At 50.0% G+C, this 14,452-nt stretch overlaps 1 protein-coding gene across 2 annotated transcripts in view; it reads left to right on the top strand.

Annotated features, from left to right (window-relative positions):
• The window catches only part of Glra1 (glycine receptor alpha 1), a 118,107-nt gene that overhangs the window by 92,334 nt on the left and 11,321 nt on the right, over positions 1-14,452 (top strand). For both annotated transcript variants that reach the window (XM_008851860.1, XM_008851859.1), the window contains exons 4-7: positions 4,919-5,142; positions 7,440-7,522; positions 8,824-8,961; positions 13,183-13,397. In XM_008851860.1, coding sequence (XP_008850082.1) covers positions 4,919-5,142; positions 7,440-7,522; positions 8,824-8,961; positions 13,183-13,397 — 660 coding nt within the window. The remainder of the gene's footprint in view (positions 1-4,918; positions 5,143-7,439; positions 7,523-8,823; positions 8,962-13,182; positions 13,398-14,452) is intronic.

A 14,452-nucleotide genomic window follows, 5' to 3' on the forward strand; every position in this document is an offset into this window, starting at 1 on the left:
TGTCTTTTTGAGACAGGGTCTCCCTGTAGCCCCAGCTGTCCTGGAACTCACTATGTAGAGCAGACTGGCCTTGAACTCACAAAGATCTGCCTGCCTCTGCCTCCTAAGTACTGGGATTAAAGGCATGCACCACCATGCCTGGCAACATTTCAATTTTTAAGATTTATTTATTTTTATTTATATATGTATATTTGCCCATGTGGGGGTATGTGCATGTGTGTGGAGTTGCACAGGGGAGCCAGAGGAGTCAGATCCCATGGACTTGTAGTCACAGTGGTCTGTGAGCCCCTCCATGTGGATGCTGGGAACTGAACATGTGTCCTCTGCAAGACTACTACACACTCTTAACCACTGAGCCGTCTCTCCAGCCCAATTTTTTTTTGAATTTTTATATGTATTTATTTATTTTGTACATGTGTGTGTTCATGTGTACCATGGCACATGTGTGGAGGTCAGAGGACACCTTGTAAGAGTCAGGTCTCTCCTTCCACCATATAGGTTCCTTGGATGAACTCAGGTCGTCAGGCTTGGCAGCTTTTAAGCACGAGGCCACCTCCTGAGTCCGAGAAAACAAACATTTGAAAATGTTATAAAATGTGAATGGTCCCTTCCTTCAAGTTCTCCGAAGGGTTCACTTTGACTCCAGAGGGGCTCTGAAGCCTGTCTGCACGCCTCCATCCCCCTTCCCATTCACTCGCTCTCCTCTCCTGAATGGCATGGTTGTGCTTTGCCCCTAGACCGTCAGAATTCCACTTCCAATCTCCAAAGTGTTTTTCCTCCTTACCTTAATTATATTTAATCTCTCTATTTTAAGACAAGATCTTATATAGTTAAGGCTGGCCTTGAACTCCATATGTAAATGAGGATGATCTTGAACTTCTGATCCTCCTGCCTCCACCTCTCCAGTGCTGGGATGACAGGCATGTGCCACCACGTGCAGCTTATTCAACAATGGGGAGTGAACTCAGGGCTTTGTACATGCTGGGCAAGCGCTCTATCAACTGAGAGACACTCTAGACCCTGATCTGACTTTAAACACCAGATTTTTCCAGAGACTTCTGAATATAGAGATGCATCAATTAGATTCTCTGGTACTCCACAGCCCCACACACACAGCCATGCCAGAGCCCCTGGCAAGCATTACACTAGAGGCTCTGCGACTGAATAAACAGATCTTTCTTCTTAGCAAATTTCCCCGTACCTAGAACCGTTCCTGGCACTCAATAGATGCTCACATAAATTTGGGGAAAAGTAAAACTAATATCACTCAGTTGTTAGATTCAGAGGGTTCTTAGAAAGAGTAACAACTCTTGTCTACAGTGAGGCCCAGAGAAACACAGCCGGGGCCTTGCCTAATGGCTGTGTGATCTCAGACAGCACTTCCCCTCTGGGTCTCACTCCAGCCAGCTATGTACTGACTGAAGTCTGTTGTGCTCCAGCTTTCCCTGGCCTTGCCTCCTCCTTCTCCTGAGTCCTGGGTAAATGGAAGAGCACTGGCCTGGTTGGGGGGGGGGGGTGGTGCACTGGCCTCGTGGGGAGGTGGGATGATACAGGAGAAACAGAGCCCCCCACACACACACCGTCATCCCTCCCAACTGCTGCCAATTGGGTCGGAGGGATGAGACACGAAGGGAGGCCCTTTCTGAAGATTCTTTCCTGCTGGGAGCTCAACAAGAAGGCAAGCCAAGCGCACCTGGAGCGTCAGCTCCTACACAAGACAGAGCTTAAATTGATCTCACAGGATTGGCCTAGGCGAGGAGGTCCAGAGTCACAGCACAAAGGACTTCCTGTACCTTTCATGAGCTGTCTGAGTCTATGAATCCCCACCTGAAGTCCTCCACCCATAAGCCCTGTGCTGGGACACGCCCCTCCGCCTTTCCAAGCCCATTCCCTTCCCCAGGCTGTGGGAATCAGCATTTGCCTGCAGGGCTTTTGTGAGGATTAAAGGTTTGTGACAGTGTTGAGACCAGCGCCTGGTGCCTAACAGACCATTTTAAGCAATGTCACTTCACTTTCTTCCTCTAGCAACATGAACAGTCTTGACGTGTCACGACAGGAACATCAAAACCAAGGCTGGGGCTGGGATGGAAGGCTTTTTCTGTCCTTGCATCGGTAGTCTGTTCACTTTCAGGTGACTTTCAAGAAGCCCGTGTACACACACACACACACACACACACACACAGATACACACACACACAGACACACAGAGACACACACACAGACACACACACAGAGACACACACACACAGATACACACACAGACACACACACACACACACAGAGGAGGATCTGAGGGAGGAGAGGCTGTTTCTAAGACCTTGGTCAACAGGGGCCAGGTTCAGAGCTATGACAACCATCCACAAGAAACACAAAACCTAACACCCAGGGCCAGGGAGAAGGCTCTTTAGACATGTCACCAAGCCTGACAACCTGAGTTCAATTCCCAGGGCAGACATGGTGGAGGGAGAGAACGGATTCCTGCAGGTTATTCTCTGTCCTCCAAAAGTGCACTATGACACACACGCACGCACGCACACACACACACACACACACACACACACACACACACACACTGAACAAATAAATGAAATTTTAAAATTTTTAAAAAACAACATACAGGCCTGACATCAACTTTTCCCTCCACCACTCAACTCCTAAGACCAGAGATTATAAGACCTTCTATGGGGCAAGAGGGAGAGACTGCAATTAAATTACAGGAAAATCCTATGAAATAATTGGGAACTTTTTATAAAGCTATCGATATTTCCACCAGACTGAGGGAGGTACATGGCAGAAGTGAGCAGAGGTAGAGGGGAAGGTTGTGATTTTAATTAACCCCTACCGGTGACAGATCAGGACTAACAAGGGTTCAGGGGCAACACCCCAAAAGAAAATACAGCCTGGTCTCATTTTATGGCACCCTCCAGGAAACAGCAACAGTGAACTCCCATGTGGAGATTATTTCTTAAAGCAGAGCCCTGCAAGTCAGGCTTGAAGGAGACTGTTTCTCTTTGGGAGAGCTATGTCCTTTTGGGAACCCAAATGCAGATCCTCTTCCCCTGTGCCTTGGGAAAGAGAAATACACCCCAAATTCCACCTACAGTGCCACACGTGTTCATGGACCCCAGATTTATAATATCACCCTAACAAAATCGAAAAACTTTTCATTTTTATCTATTTTTATGTGTAGGAGCATTTTGCCTGCATGTGTTTAAGTGCAGCACATGTGTGCAAACCCACAGAGACCAGCAGAGGGCATCAGATCTCCTGGAACTGGAGTTACAGGTGGTTGTTAGCTGCCATTTGAGTGCTGAACCCAGGTCCTCTGCAAGAGGCTGAGCCGTCTCTCCAGCCCCTAAAAGACTTCTCTTAATGATGAAGTATTCCTTTTTACTGGCTGTTTCTTAGCTGCATTTCCCAGCTTTCTGCCATTGAGACCCCCTCATACCACTGACAGCTTTTCCAGATGTGAACGGAAACACGATAGCCTTTTGTCCTTCAGCCTCAGCAGGCCCAGCTCTGCCCAGTCTTCTCCTCTTCTCTTCGTTTCTTTTACTTTATTTTTAAACAGGGTCTCATGTAGCCCAGGCTAGTCTCAAACACACTATGTAACTGAGAATGACTTTGAACTTTTTTAGACATTTGTTTATTACAGGGCAGGGAGAGGGTGTGCATGCCTCTGCACATCTGGAGGTCAGAGGACACCTTGCAAGAGTCGGTCCTCTCCTACCACGTGCGTTCCCGGATTGCAGTCAGGTGGTCAGGACAAGCGGCAAGCATCTTTCCCTGCTGCGCTGTCTCGCTTGCCCTGACCTTGATCTTCTGATTCTCCTGCCTCCACCTCTTGAATACTAAGTGCCGAGGTCACAGGCATGCACCACTGTGTCCCATTTATACAGTGCTGGAGATGAAACGCAGGACTTCATGCAGGTTAGAAATTCACTCTACCAGGTGAGCCACATCCACGGCCCCTGGGATGGCACTGGGCCAGACTCAAGTCTCTTTGGACTTCAGTGTCTTCCTTCAGAAAAAGAAGAATGAGGAAGAGGGGCCAGAGTTTCCCCTGGGGCAGCAGTTGGGCATCTGTGACCCAAAGGAGATGCACAGAATAAGAGTTCTGTGGCCACAGTCAGCCAGAGAAACCTCACCCATCTGTACCCTTGGAGGCAGGCTCATCGTGGCAGCACAGTAAAGTCTCTGAGGGCTAGTGAGATGGCTCAGTGGGTATGTGCACGTGCTGCTAAGCCTGGAGACCTGAGTCCTATCCCAGGACCCATGTGGTGGAGGGAGAGAACCAACTCCCACAAGTTGTCCTCTGACCTGCACACAACTCTCTGGGCCCAGACCCAACAACGTTGGATCCCATCTGGAAACCTCACCTACCTTTTGCCAGTAAGAAGGGGGTCCACTTCCCTAATATCACCAACAACAAAAGCTGTTGCATGCACTGCGTATACACACACACACACACACACACACACATACACGTGCGTGCACACAAATAAATTAATGAAATTTAAAATTTAAAAATTTTAAAAGAAAACAGACATCTATTATATTCATCTTTAAACTTTATTTTAAAATTTCTTCTCTTGTGTTTATTTGTTTGTTGTTTTAAGACAGGGTCTTGCGATGCTGTCCTGGTCTAGTACTTGCTTTATAGCCCAGGCTGACCTCAAACTCCTGGCAATACGCAGCTAGAATGTCCTCAAGAGAGCATAGCACTAAGATAACCTCAGTTCAGAACTGATTCTGCGTAGCTGAGCATGTGCAGGATGTTGGCATATGAGCGTGACTTCCCTGGCACACAGACATTCATCCACTCAGCCTCCTCTGGAATGGGATTTGGGCTGTACCTGAGTCCTCTGCCCATGCCCCGGGGCCTAACTCTGCCCCCTCTCCCGTCTCTGGTCTCCAGGACTACAGAGTCAACATCTTCCTGCGGCAGCAATGGAACGACCCCCGCCTGGCCTACAACGAGTACCCCGACGACTCCCTGGACCTGGATCCATCCATGTTGGATTCCATCTGGAAACCTGACCTGTTCTTTGCCAACGAGAAGGGGGCCCACTTCCATGAGATCACCACCGACAACAAGCTGTTGCGGATCTCCCGGAATGGCAACGTTCTCTACAGCATCCGGTGAGTCCCAGAACTTGAACCAGGAGCCAGCACTCATCAAGGAGTAACAACACTGTGGGGTCTGTGCTTTATGGTGACCAAGGAGAGCTGGGAAGACATGCTAGGGGAGGCGGAGTTTAAGTCACCCTGTGTTTCAACAAAGAAAAACCAAACAGCCACCAGACATGGTGATCAAGGAACAAAGTCCGGATAGTAGCAGAAGCTTGGTGGTGATGGGGCCAGGACAGCGCTGCCCACAAGGATAGGTCAGGCTGTGTATCCCTCCTATGAACTCTTCTAATTCCATTCCACTCACCTTGCATTCTGCCTCGGAGGTGAGATGCCCTCCCTGTTGTGGCCTACCTTGCAGGCACTGGTTAGCCACTAAGCTTTCAGAGTATCCGGCCACCCTCCCCACCTCGTCGCTAATCTCCTTCCTCGGGATGTGGGGACAAATGGCCCATGGAGTTGGAGACATGAACTCACACATGCAGCAACAGCAGCCATGTTCTCAGAGAACTCACTAGATAATGTTTGTGTATTATACGGTAACATATTTTGTGAGCTAGGTTTGGTGATGCCCACTGCACATCAGAGGAAGGGGGGTGAGGAAATTTAAAGAACTTGCCAAGGCTGCCATGGTTCATGTCGGAAAATGGGTATTAGCATGGGTTCAATGTTCTCTCCAGTCCTAAAACGCACATGGCTTTCTATCTGCACTCCAGCACATGGCCACTGGATGGATAGGTTCTGATTTTAAAGAGCTTCAAAGGTGCCAGTCCTAAACGGCTGTCCTTCCCACCATCAGTTCCTTCCTTTTCATTTGGGGCAGGGGAGGGGGAGTTCTTATTCCCATTCAAAGGCTAGCCTTAAAGATCCAGGTCTGTGGCAGAGGCCGAGCTGATCCTGACCCTCAGAAGTGACTGGGCTCCCCACAGGACCAGGCTGTGGGCTGGGACATGGACCCCTCACCACTAAGGGCCCCCAGAATCTCCCATGGTGGATCTGCCCCACCAGTCACATCCCAGGAAGAGTGACAATGGGCCTGATGGGCTGCGGGGAGTGGGGTGGAGGTCACCCCCCCGGAGTCACTTCTGCCAGGGCAGTTTCGTGTCTCTGGGAAGCTGAGTTCCAGTGCAGCCTGCAGAGCAGCAGAAAGTGATGTTACCAACGGTCGTTCAACTTCCGGAAACTAACCCAGCCTGGCAGCTGCCCCACTTTGGAGCTTTTCCCTTCAGACACTGGCCACGGTCCTGTTGCCTTCACTCTTTCCCCTCCTCCTCTGCTCCCCTCCTCTCCCTCTTCCTTCCTTCCCCCCTCTACTTATACTTTGTTCTTAGAGGGGCGCATGCTCAGAACTGCAGTGTGAGCTGGCAAGGAATTCACAAAGGGCTAGGTGGTTGCCATGTAGAGCTTGGGGCCAGCAGCGAGGACCCATAGAGACATTTCCAACCAGGTACCTACCTCAGGGAGGTGGGACAGACTAGCGACAGCAGAGCTGGAAAGCTGAACAACCCACCAGGACTCGGGTTGCAAACACTAGCAGACTTGGCTTTTATTGGGGTCACCAACTGGCGGTGTGACCCTAGCTCGACCCCAGCCTAGCCCTCTCTGCACCTGTGTCCCAAACCTGTAGATGATGGTGCCTGATGATCTGAGAGCTCATTATAGCCTCCTTTGCAACAGAGCCTTTCAAGTTCCAGCTAGTATCCCAGCCTGAGCTACAAGCCTCAGATGCTGCGGAAAGCTCCCTCTGACTGGGCCTGCGGCCTTTACAGGACCTAAACACCCAAAAATAAATGGCTGGCCTAGAATCCTGGGAAGCCCACTGTTTTCCACTTGACCTTGCCTGTACCCACAGATGTGAGTCAGCTGTGTAGGAATGCCAGGCAGGCAGGGGGCCTCCCAACTCACCTCTGACAGGTTGTCAAGGGAGGCCACCAAGAGCCATGCACAGCACTTGCTGCTAAACCCTGGAGGTACTTGAGACTGGGGACTCAGCAGAAACCTGGGCTGTACCTGGAGAAGGGGAAAAGAGGGGTCGGGGCAACACCTGGAGCCCCAGAAACTTGATAAATGGTAGGTCTCCAGCAGCCAAGCAGATGCCAAAAAAACTCAGATGTTCCTCTGACTGGCCTCGGGCCTCCTGTTTCCCTCTCTGAGTCTCCACTTCCATCTCAGGAACTTGAAATAGGCACACGTTTATTCGACAAGCACTCATCCCCTGGTCTCTGGTCCCTATCCTGGACACCAAGTTCTTCTGGCACCCAGGTCCCTGGATGAGGACCCAGCATCACCCCTGTCTCTTCTTGTCCCAGAATCACCCTGACGTTGGCCTGCCCCATGGACCTGAAGAATTTCCCAATGGATGTCCAAACATGTATCATGCAACTGGAAAGCTGTGAGTCCCTTGCATGAGTGTCTTTAAAGAGCCAGCCTTCCGTTTACCCATTGGCCAGGCAGGAATTCCCTAATCATGAACCCCAGGAGAGTACCGTTGTAACACACGGTGCCAAGTAGAAACTTGGCTTTGAGAAAAATACACTAGAAACATAATTCCCTCTGTGCTGTCAGACTAGGGCACAGACTTTGGCATCTGCCGTATCCTCCCAGGAGGCACTGCGCCAAGTCCCGTGTGAATGAGCTTGTCAGGAGTGAGGCTAAATGGCCTGAGAAATTATGGTGTGTGAACCTTCCCTCACTCCAGCAGGGAATGTGGACAAGAGACTGCACAAGTCACTCTAGTTCAAAAGGGAACAAGTGGGGTGTGTTGTTAGGCACACAGTGCAGGAGCAGGACCAGACATGACAGCACACGCCTTCAGTCCCAGTCTGTGGAGGCAGAGGTAGGCAGGGCTCTATGAGTTCCAGGCCAGTTCTATGGTCTATATAGTGAGTTCCAGGTCAGCTGGGGCTTCATGATGAGACCCTGTCTAAAAAACAAAAGATAGAGAAACTGAGGAAGACACCCAACATCGACCTCTGGCCTCTACACATACACACATGTGTACATATCCACATGAATGTGTTCGTATAAATACAACATACACACACACACACACACACACACACACACACACATACACAAAATGTAGGAAATAACTAAGTGGTACACACAGGCAAAAAGATTGTGAGTCTGAAGCCAGCCTGAGCTACACGAGACCATATCTCAAAAATATAAAAAAGAGGCCAGGTATGGTGGTGCAAGTCTTTAATCCCAGCACTGGAGCCAGAGGCAGGTGGGTTTCTAGGAGATCAAAGCCAGCCTGGTCTACTTAGTGAGTTCCAGGCCCCCTGGGGCCACAGGGAGACCCTGTCTCACAAAATGGGGCAGAAATCTGATTGATTGTCTTGATTGGCCGCCAGTTCCCACCCACCCTTCTCAGCAAGTGGTAGACTCGCCCTCAGATTCAATGCTGGGAACAAAGGAAGAGGCTTGTGGGGACGGCATGCACGGGAACTGCCACCAACGCACCACCCCCCCATGTACACGAAGATGAGCTGGGCCTCGGGACAAGCCTGGGTGGGAAGACTGGGGAATGAATTTAAGCAATTCAGCCAATTCCACCTCTTCTAGAAGGGATGTGGGGAAGAAAAGGCAACAGGGTCTCCTGAGCCTGTTGAGTCTGGAGCCTGCCCAGCCTCCAGCCCTCACACAGATGAGACCCCCCTGGTGACCGCTCCGTCCTCGTTTCTTACGCAGTTGGATACACCATGAATGACCTCATCTTTGAGTGGCAGGAACAGGGAGCTGTGCAGGTGGCAGATGGATTGACCCTGCCCCAGTTCATCCTGAAGGAAGAGAAAGACCTAAGATACTGCACCAAGCACTACAACACAGGTAGGTACAAGCAGTCAGCATCCTCAGATCCTGGAGGCCTGCTGGACAATCCTTCAGCCATTGATCCACACAGCTCTGTGTGTATTTCCTAGTGGTTAATAGAAGAGGTTTGAAACCAAGAAAGCGGCTATGAAACATTCTACCCATGAGTCCTGGGGACGTTAGCTTAAGCTTAGGCTGCATCCGATTACAAGGGAGGCTGATGAGTATGATCTTTATTTCAGTTAGGGGTTCTATCGCCAAGGCAAGGGGTGAACCGACAGGTGGAGAATGGGTTCTGATACACAGCTCTCATTTCCAATGGCACAGAAGTAGAAGCGCTAACCTTGGACCTGAGCAAGAGGCGGGAGACAGTGGTTCTGATTCTTAACCAGTTGGAAGCTATCGTCCCGTCCCTGGCAGCCACAGAGGGGCAGGAAAATCACAGTCGCTTGGTCAGTTCTCTGTCCCCCACGACTTGCCCAGCCTTTGGTGAAGGAACTGGGATTAGAGCAAGGGGGCTTTGCCTGTCCATCCAGACGGGGGGAGCAAGCTCAAGGGAGCACTGTTGCAAGAGGGCCAGTGGGATGGCATGCCGGCTGGCGGGCTGGTAGGAAGCTGTCGTCTGAATCCAGCGGCGTAGAAGTGAGCCATGCAAGCTGTTAGGCTTGTGATGGCTACAGAGAGGAAGAAGTGGAGAAGAGAGACCAGGAGAGGCCACAGCAGGCAGACCCCAGAGAGAGGCAGGTAGCCTGGGCTCTGGGCTGTCTGGGACAGCTAGCTGTCCCTTTCTGGGTCACCTCATAGAAGTCTCAGAACATCCAAAGATGCTCTTCATCCTTGAGCAGGCTGAGTCAGGGAGAGAACTGTATTCCCAATAGCTGCCATGAATGACCATTGACCATGGACCCAAAAATCACAGCTGCTGCCCACAGACCTCGGCCCTTACAGCCGGCAGGATTCTCTTTATTCCACTTCCCGGAGGTGCAACTGACTGACAGAACACAATATTGTATATGTCAAAGATGTACAACTTGCTGTTGTGATATCTATTGTAAAATAATCACCACAATCAAGCTAATGAATACATTCATCAGTGTGCACACACATGTGTGTGTATGTGTGTGTGCGTGCATATGTGTGGGTACGGGTGCACGTTACCATACGTAAACATGTAGAGGATGTCAGCCCTCCTCCAGTCACTTTCTACTTTGTTTTGAGGGAGGGTCCTTCCCTGAACCTGAAGCTCACCGACGGGGCTAGCCTGCAGCTCCAGGCAGGTGCCCAATCACATGACCCCTCTCACCCGGCACTGAGGTACAGCTACGTGTCACTGCCACTGTGCCCAGTTTTTCTATGGGTTACGGAGATTCAAACTCAGGTCCTCGGGCCTTGAGCAGAAAGCACTTTACCCACAAGCCATCTCCTCAGCCCCAGTTTCCTTATTGTTGAGATTAATAGTCTCTTTTCTTTATCCGTCTACTGAAAACCATGCTTTGATTCAGTAATCCTCTTTTGAATATCTATCTAAAGAAAATGAAACGGGTTTTTCAGAGTCACACGGCTCTTCTGCGCTCATGGTGAGTTACAGTAGCCAAGAGGAGGAGACAGTCCAGTGGGCAGAAACTTTCCCGCTCATTACCTCCTTTGCTCCCCACCTTCACGTTCAGCTGAGAACTGAACCCCAAGCAGGGCCCTGTGGTGACAAGGAGAAAAGATAGACAGGCCCTGACCACATGGAGCTCTGGGAAGTCTCATAGTCACTAGCTTCAGTGGACAGGAACGGAGACGCTGCCTTGGGACTAGCAGGGCCCCATTTCCAGCGGTGCACAGATGAAAAGAGCCAAAGACACACAGGGAGAGACCGGCCCACTCGCCTGCGTCTTAGAGGCTCTGGAGATCACGTGAGCAGAGCTGAGACCCCGCAGGGAACGGGTGTTCTGTCCGCACTCACATAAGCTGTCCTGAAAGAAGAAAAAGCATTTCTGGGGGTGGGAGGGTCGTGGGAAGGAAGAGGAACTTTCCAACAGAGATTTTACCAGGGCCGAAAGCTCAGAAGTGTGAAGTCCCAGGCATGTTCTGGACGAGGTGGGGTGCAGGAATTAATGATCAGAGTGAGGAAGAGGGGGGAGGGAAGAGGACCTAGAAAGACAGCTCAGCTCTCAACTGTGAAGGATGGTCTGAAGAATTTGAACTGTCCCGTACAGAGTAGGAAAATGCTTCCAATAAGAAGAAAAGGACAAAAGGATTTTTAAGCAAATCGGAGTTCATTATGTCATTTTTTTAAGATTTATTTTTGGGGTGTGTGTGTGTATGTGTGTGTGTGTGAATGTATACACATTTGTGCCTATAAGGCCCAAAGAGGGCACTGGATCGCCTGAAACTGGAGTTACAGGTGGTTGTGAACTGCCCAATTTGGGTGCTGGGAATTGAATTTGGGTCCGCTACAAGAGCAGTATGTACTCTTAACCATTGAGCCACCGCTCCAGTCCCTATTAAGTCATTTTTAAGCACAAGGGGTAAGAGAAAGAGAGGTGCTCAGAAAGTAAGACACATCCAAAGGTGTGGGCGTGGGTGTGGGTTTGGGTGTGGGTGTGGGTGTGGGCTTCTCAAAGAAGAGTCGCCAGACAGAGGTTTTATAGGAGAGACAGAGTCAAATCACACTTGGGGAACATAGGACAGAAAGTTAGAAGAAACTCCACTTAGGCTCTCTCAGCAACAAAATAGTGATGATGGTGGTGATGATGATGATGAAGATCATAATGATGGTGATGATGGTGGTGATGATGGTGATGATGGAGGTTGGGGTGGTGATGGTGATGGTGACAGTGGTGATGATGGTGATGATGGAGGTTGGGGTGGTGATGGTGATGGTGACAGTGGTGATGATGGTGATGATGGAGGTTGGGGTGGTGATGGTGATGGTGACAGTGGTGATGATGGTGATGATGGAGGTTGGGGTGGTGATGGTGATGGTGACAGTGGTGATGATGGTGATGATGGAGGTTGGGGTGGTGATGGTGATGGTGACAGTGGTGATGATGGTGATGATGGAGGTTGGGGTGGTGATGGTGATGGTGACAGTGGTGATGATGGTGATGATGGAGGTTGGGGTGGTGATGGTGATGGTGACAGTGGTGATGATGGTGATGATGGAGGTTGGGGTGGTGATGGTGATGGTGACAGTGGTGATGATGGTGATGATGGAGGTTGGGGTGGTGATGGTGATGGTGACAGTGGTGATGATGGTGATGATGGTGATGATGGTGGTGGTGATAATGGTGATGGTGATGATGGTGGTGGTGGTGGTGATGATGGTGATGGTGATGATGATGATGATGATGGTGGTGGTGGTGGTGGTGATGATGGTGATGGTGGTGATAATGGTGATGGTGATGATGGTGGTGATGGTGATGGTGATGACGGCGATGGTGTTGGTGATGGTGATGATGATGGTTGCAGCAGCAAGTGACAATTCTGAGTATCCATGACATATAAAGACTATGATAAGTTCTGCATACCCTCACAATAACTGTAAGAGTAACCATATGAGGGTTGGAAAGGTGACTCAGCAGGTAAAGGCACTCACCACCAAGCCTGATGGCCTACGTGCGATCTTAGCAACCCACATGGTAGAAAGACAACTGATGAGCTGTCCTCTGACCTCCACATGTGTACCTTGGCACACACATACTTTCCACATACTCAAGCAAACAATAAATAAAATGTGATAATTATTTTAAAAGAGTGACCATATGAAGTGGATTTTTTATTGCTGTCCTTCCTTAGTATCCCCTCAGAATTGGCCCCAGGGCCTCCTCAGATCCAAGGATGATCAAGTTCTGTACATAAAGCAGGGCAGTGTGTGGTGTGCCCTGTGTGCACCCTTCTGTGTGCCTAGGTGACTGACAATACCTAACTCAGTATAAATGTTATGTAAATAGGTGCTCTGTATTGTCTGCGCTATGATGACAGGGACAAAGTCTGTATCGGTTCTGCAGAGATACTTTTTTCTGAGCATTTTCTGCTTGCATTTGCTTAAATCCATGGATGTAGAACCCATGGACAGAGTACCAGTTGTATTATCCCAGTTTATCCCAAATGAGGAAACTGAGGCACAGAGTGATTCAAACACAGACAGTATGAGGCTAGACCAAGATTCTAGCCAAGCTTGTCCTGACCCTAAAAATCACTGCTGTTACCCAGCATGCTCCACGGTCTCCTCACTGTCGTTCCTTGCAGGTAAATTCACCTGCATCGAGGCCCGGTTCCACCTGGAGCGCCAGATGGGCTACTACCTGATCCAGATGTACATACCCAGCCTGCTCATCGTCATCCTGTCCTGGATTTCCTTCTGGATCAATATGGATGCGGCACCAGCTCGTGTGGGTCTGGGCATCACCACCGTGCTCACCATGACCACACAGAGCTCTGGCTCGAGGGCGTCCCTGCCCAAGGTGAGCGGCAGTACAGAGAGTGCTGAGCCGCAGGGCCGACAAGCAGCCGTCAAGCCCCTCTGGCCTGCCTGAGACGGGGAACATACACAGTATGTCGCCATACGTGTGCATGCTGTGTGGGGTGGTGACTCCACAGTTGCTATTCAGACTGTCATATTCAAAGAAATGAAACGAGTACACGGATTGAAAACTAGCGAGGAAACTTTTTTCAGAAGCAAAGCAGTCGTGTAGGTCAGGGACCTGCCAAAGACAGCACAGGCCACCTGAGTGAAAGCGCACTCAAGGGCCGGGTTGTCAGTTCTCCATCGGTGCGTTTCTGTGCGGTATGGGGGAAGGAGGGGCTGCTGAAGGGTGTCACCTGAGTAGTTCTCTAGTTTGATTGACAGATTTGAGTTATATAGGCTTTTTTCCAGTTTTCTATTACATGCGTCCCTTTCCATGATGCATCTGAGTTTAGTCATATGCATGCCCACCTAGTTTGATTGACAGATTTGAGTTATATAGGTTTTTTTCCAGTTTTCTACTACATGCGTCCCTTTCCATGATGCATCTGAGTTTAGTCATATGCATGCCCAATTATGCATAGGTGTAAGGTGCCAAATAGGAGACTCTCCCTAAAAGTTCGTTCCGAGGATGAGGTTTGCCTTACTGCATGCACAACCACTTCAGACTGGATTAGCTAATTCCCATACCCAGCTAGATCCAGGAATATGTTTGAATAGAAACAAAAGGGGAATTCTCGATGATTGTTAGGGGAAGAGGAACTTATTCCACATTCCAGAGTGGGGCATATGTGCAGCCTGATGCAGGTGGGTCCTGGGTTACCAGGTGCATTGTTAGGAGGGAGAAGGGTGTGTTGCATAGTAAGTGCAGGTGGCCCTAGGTTACCAGATGCATTGTTAGTAGAGGGTTTTATGCATAGTCCAAGCCAGGTGGAGTCCCAGGCTGCTAAGCTCTCCGCCTGCTTGCCCACCTCACTGTTCTGGTTCATTGATCCTCCCACCAGACAACACAGTCTCTCCAGGCTGCCAGACACCCGTTCTGCTCCACTCTCT

The sequence above is a fragment of the Nannospalax galili genome, unplaced genomic scaffold (assembly GCF_000622305.1).
Source record: "Nannospalax galili isolate Female #2095 unplaced genomic scaffold, S.galili_v1.0 scaffold706, whole genome shotgun sequence".
NCBI classification, from domain to species: domain Eukaryota; kingdom Metazoa; phylum Chordata; class Mammalia; order Rodentia; family Spalacidae; genus Nannospalax; species Nannospalax galili.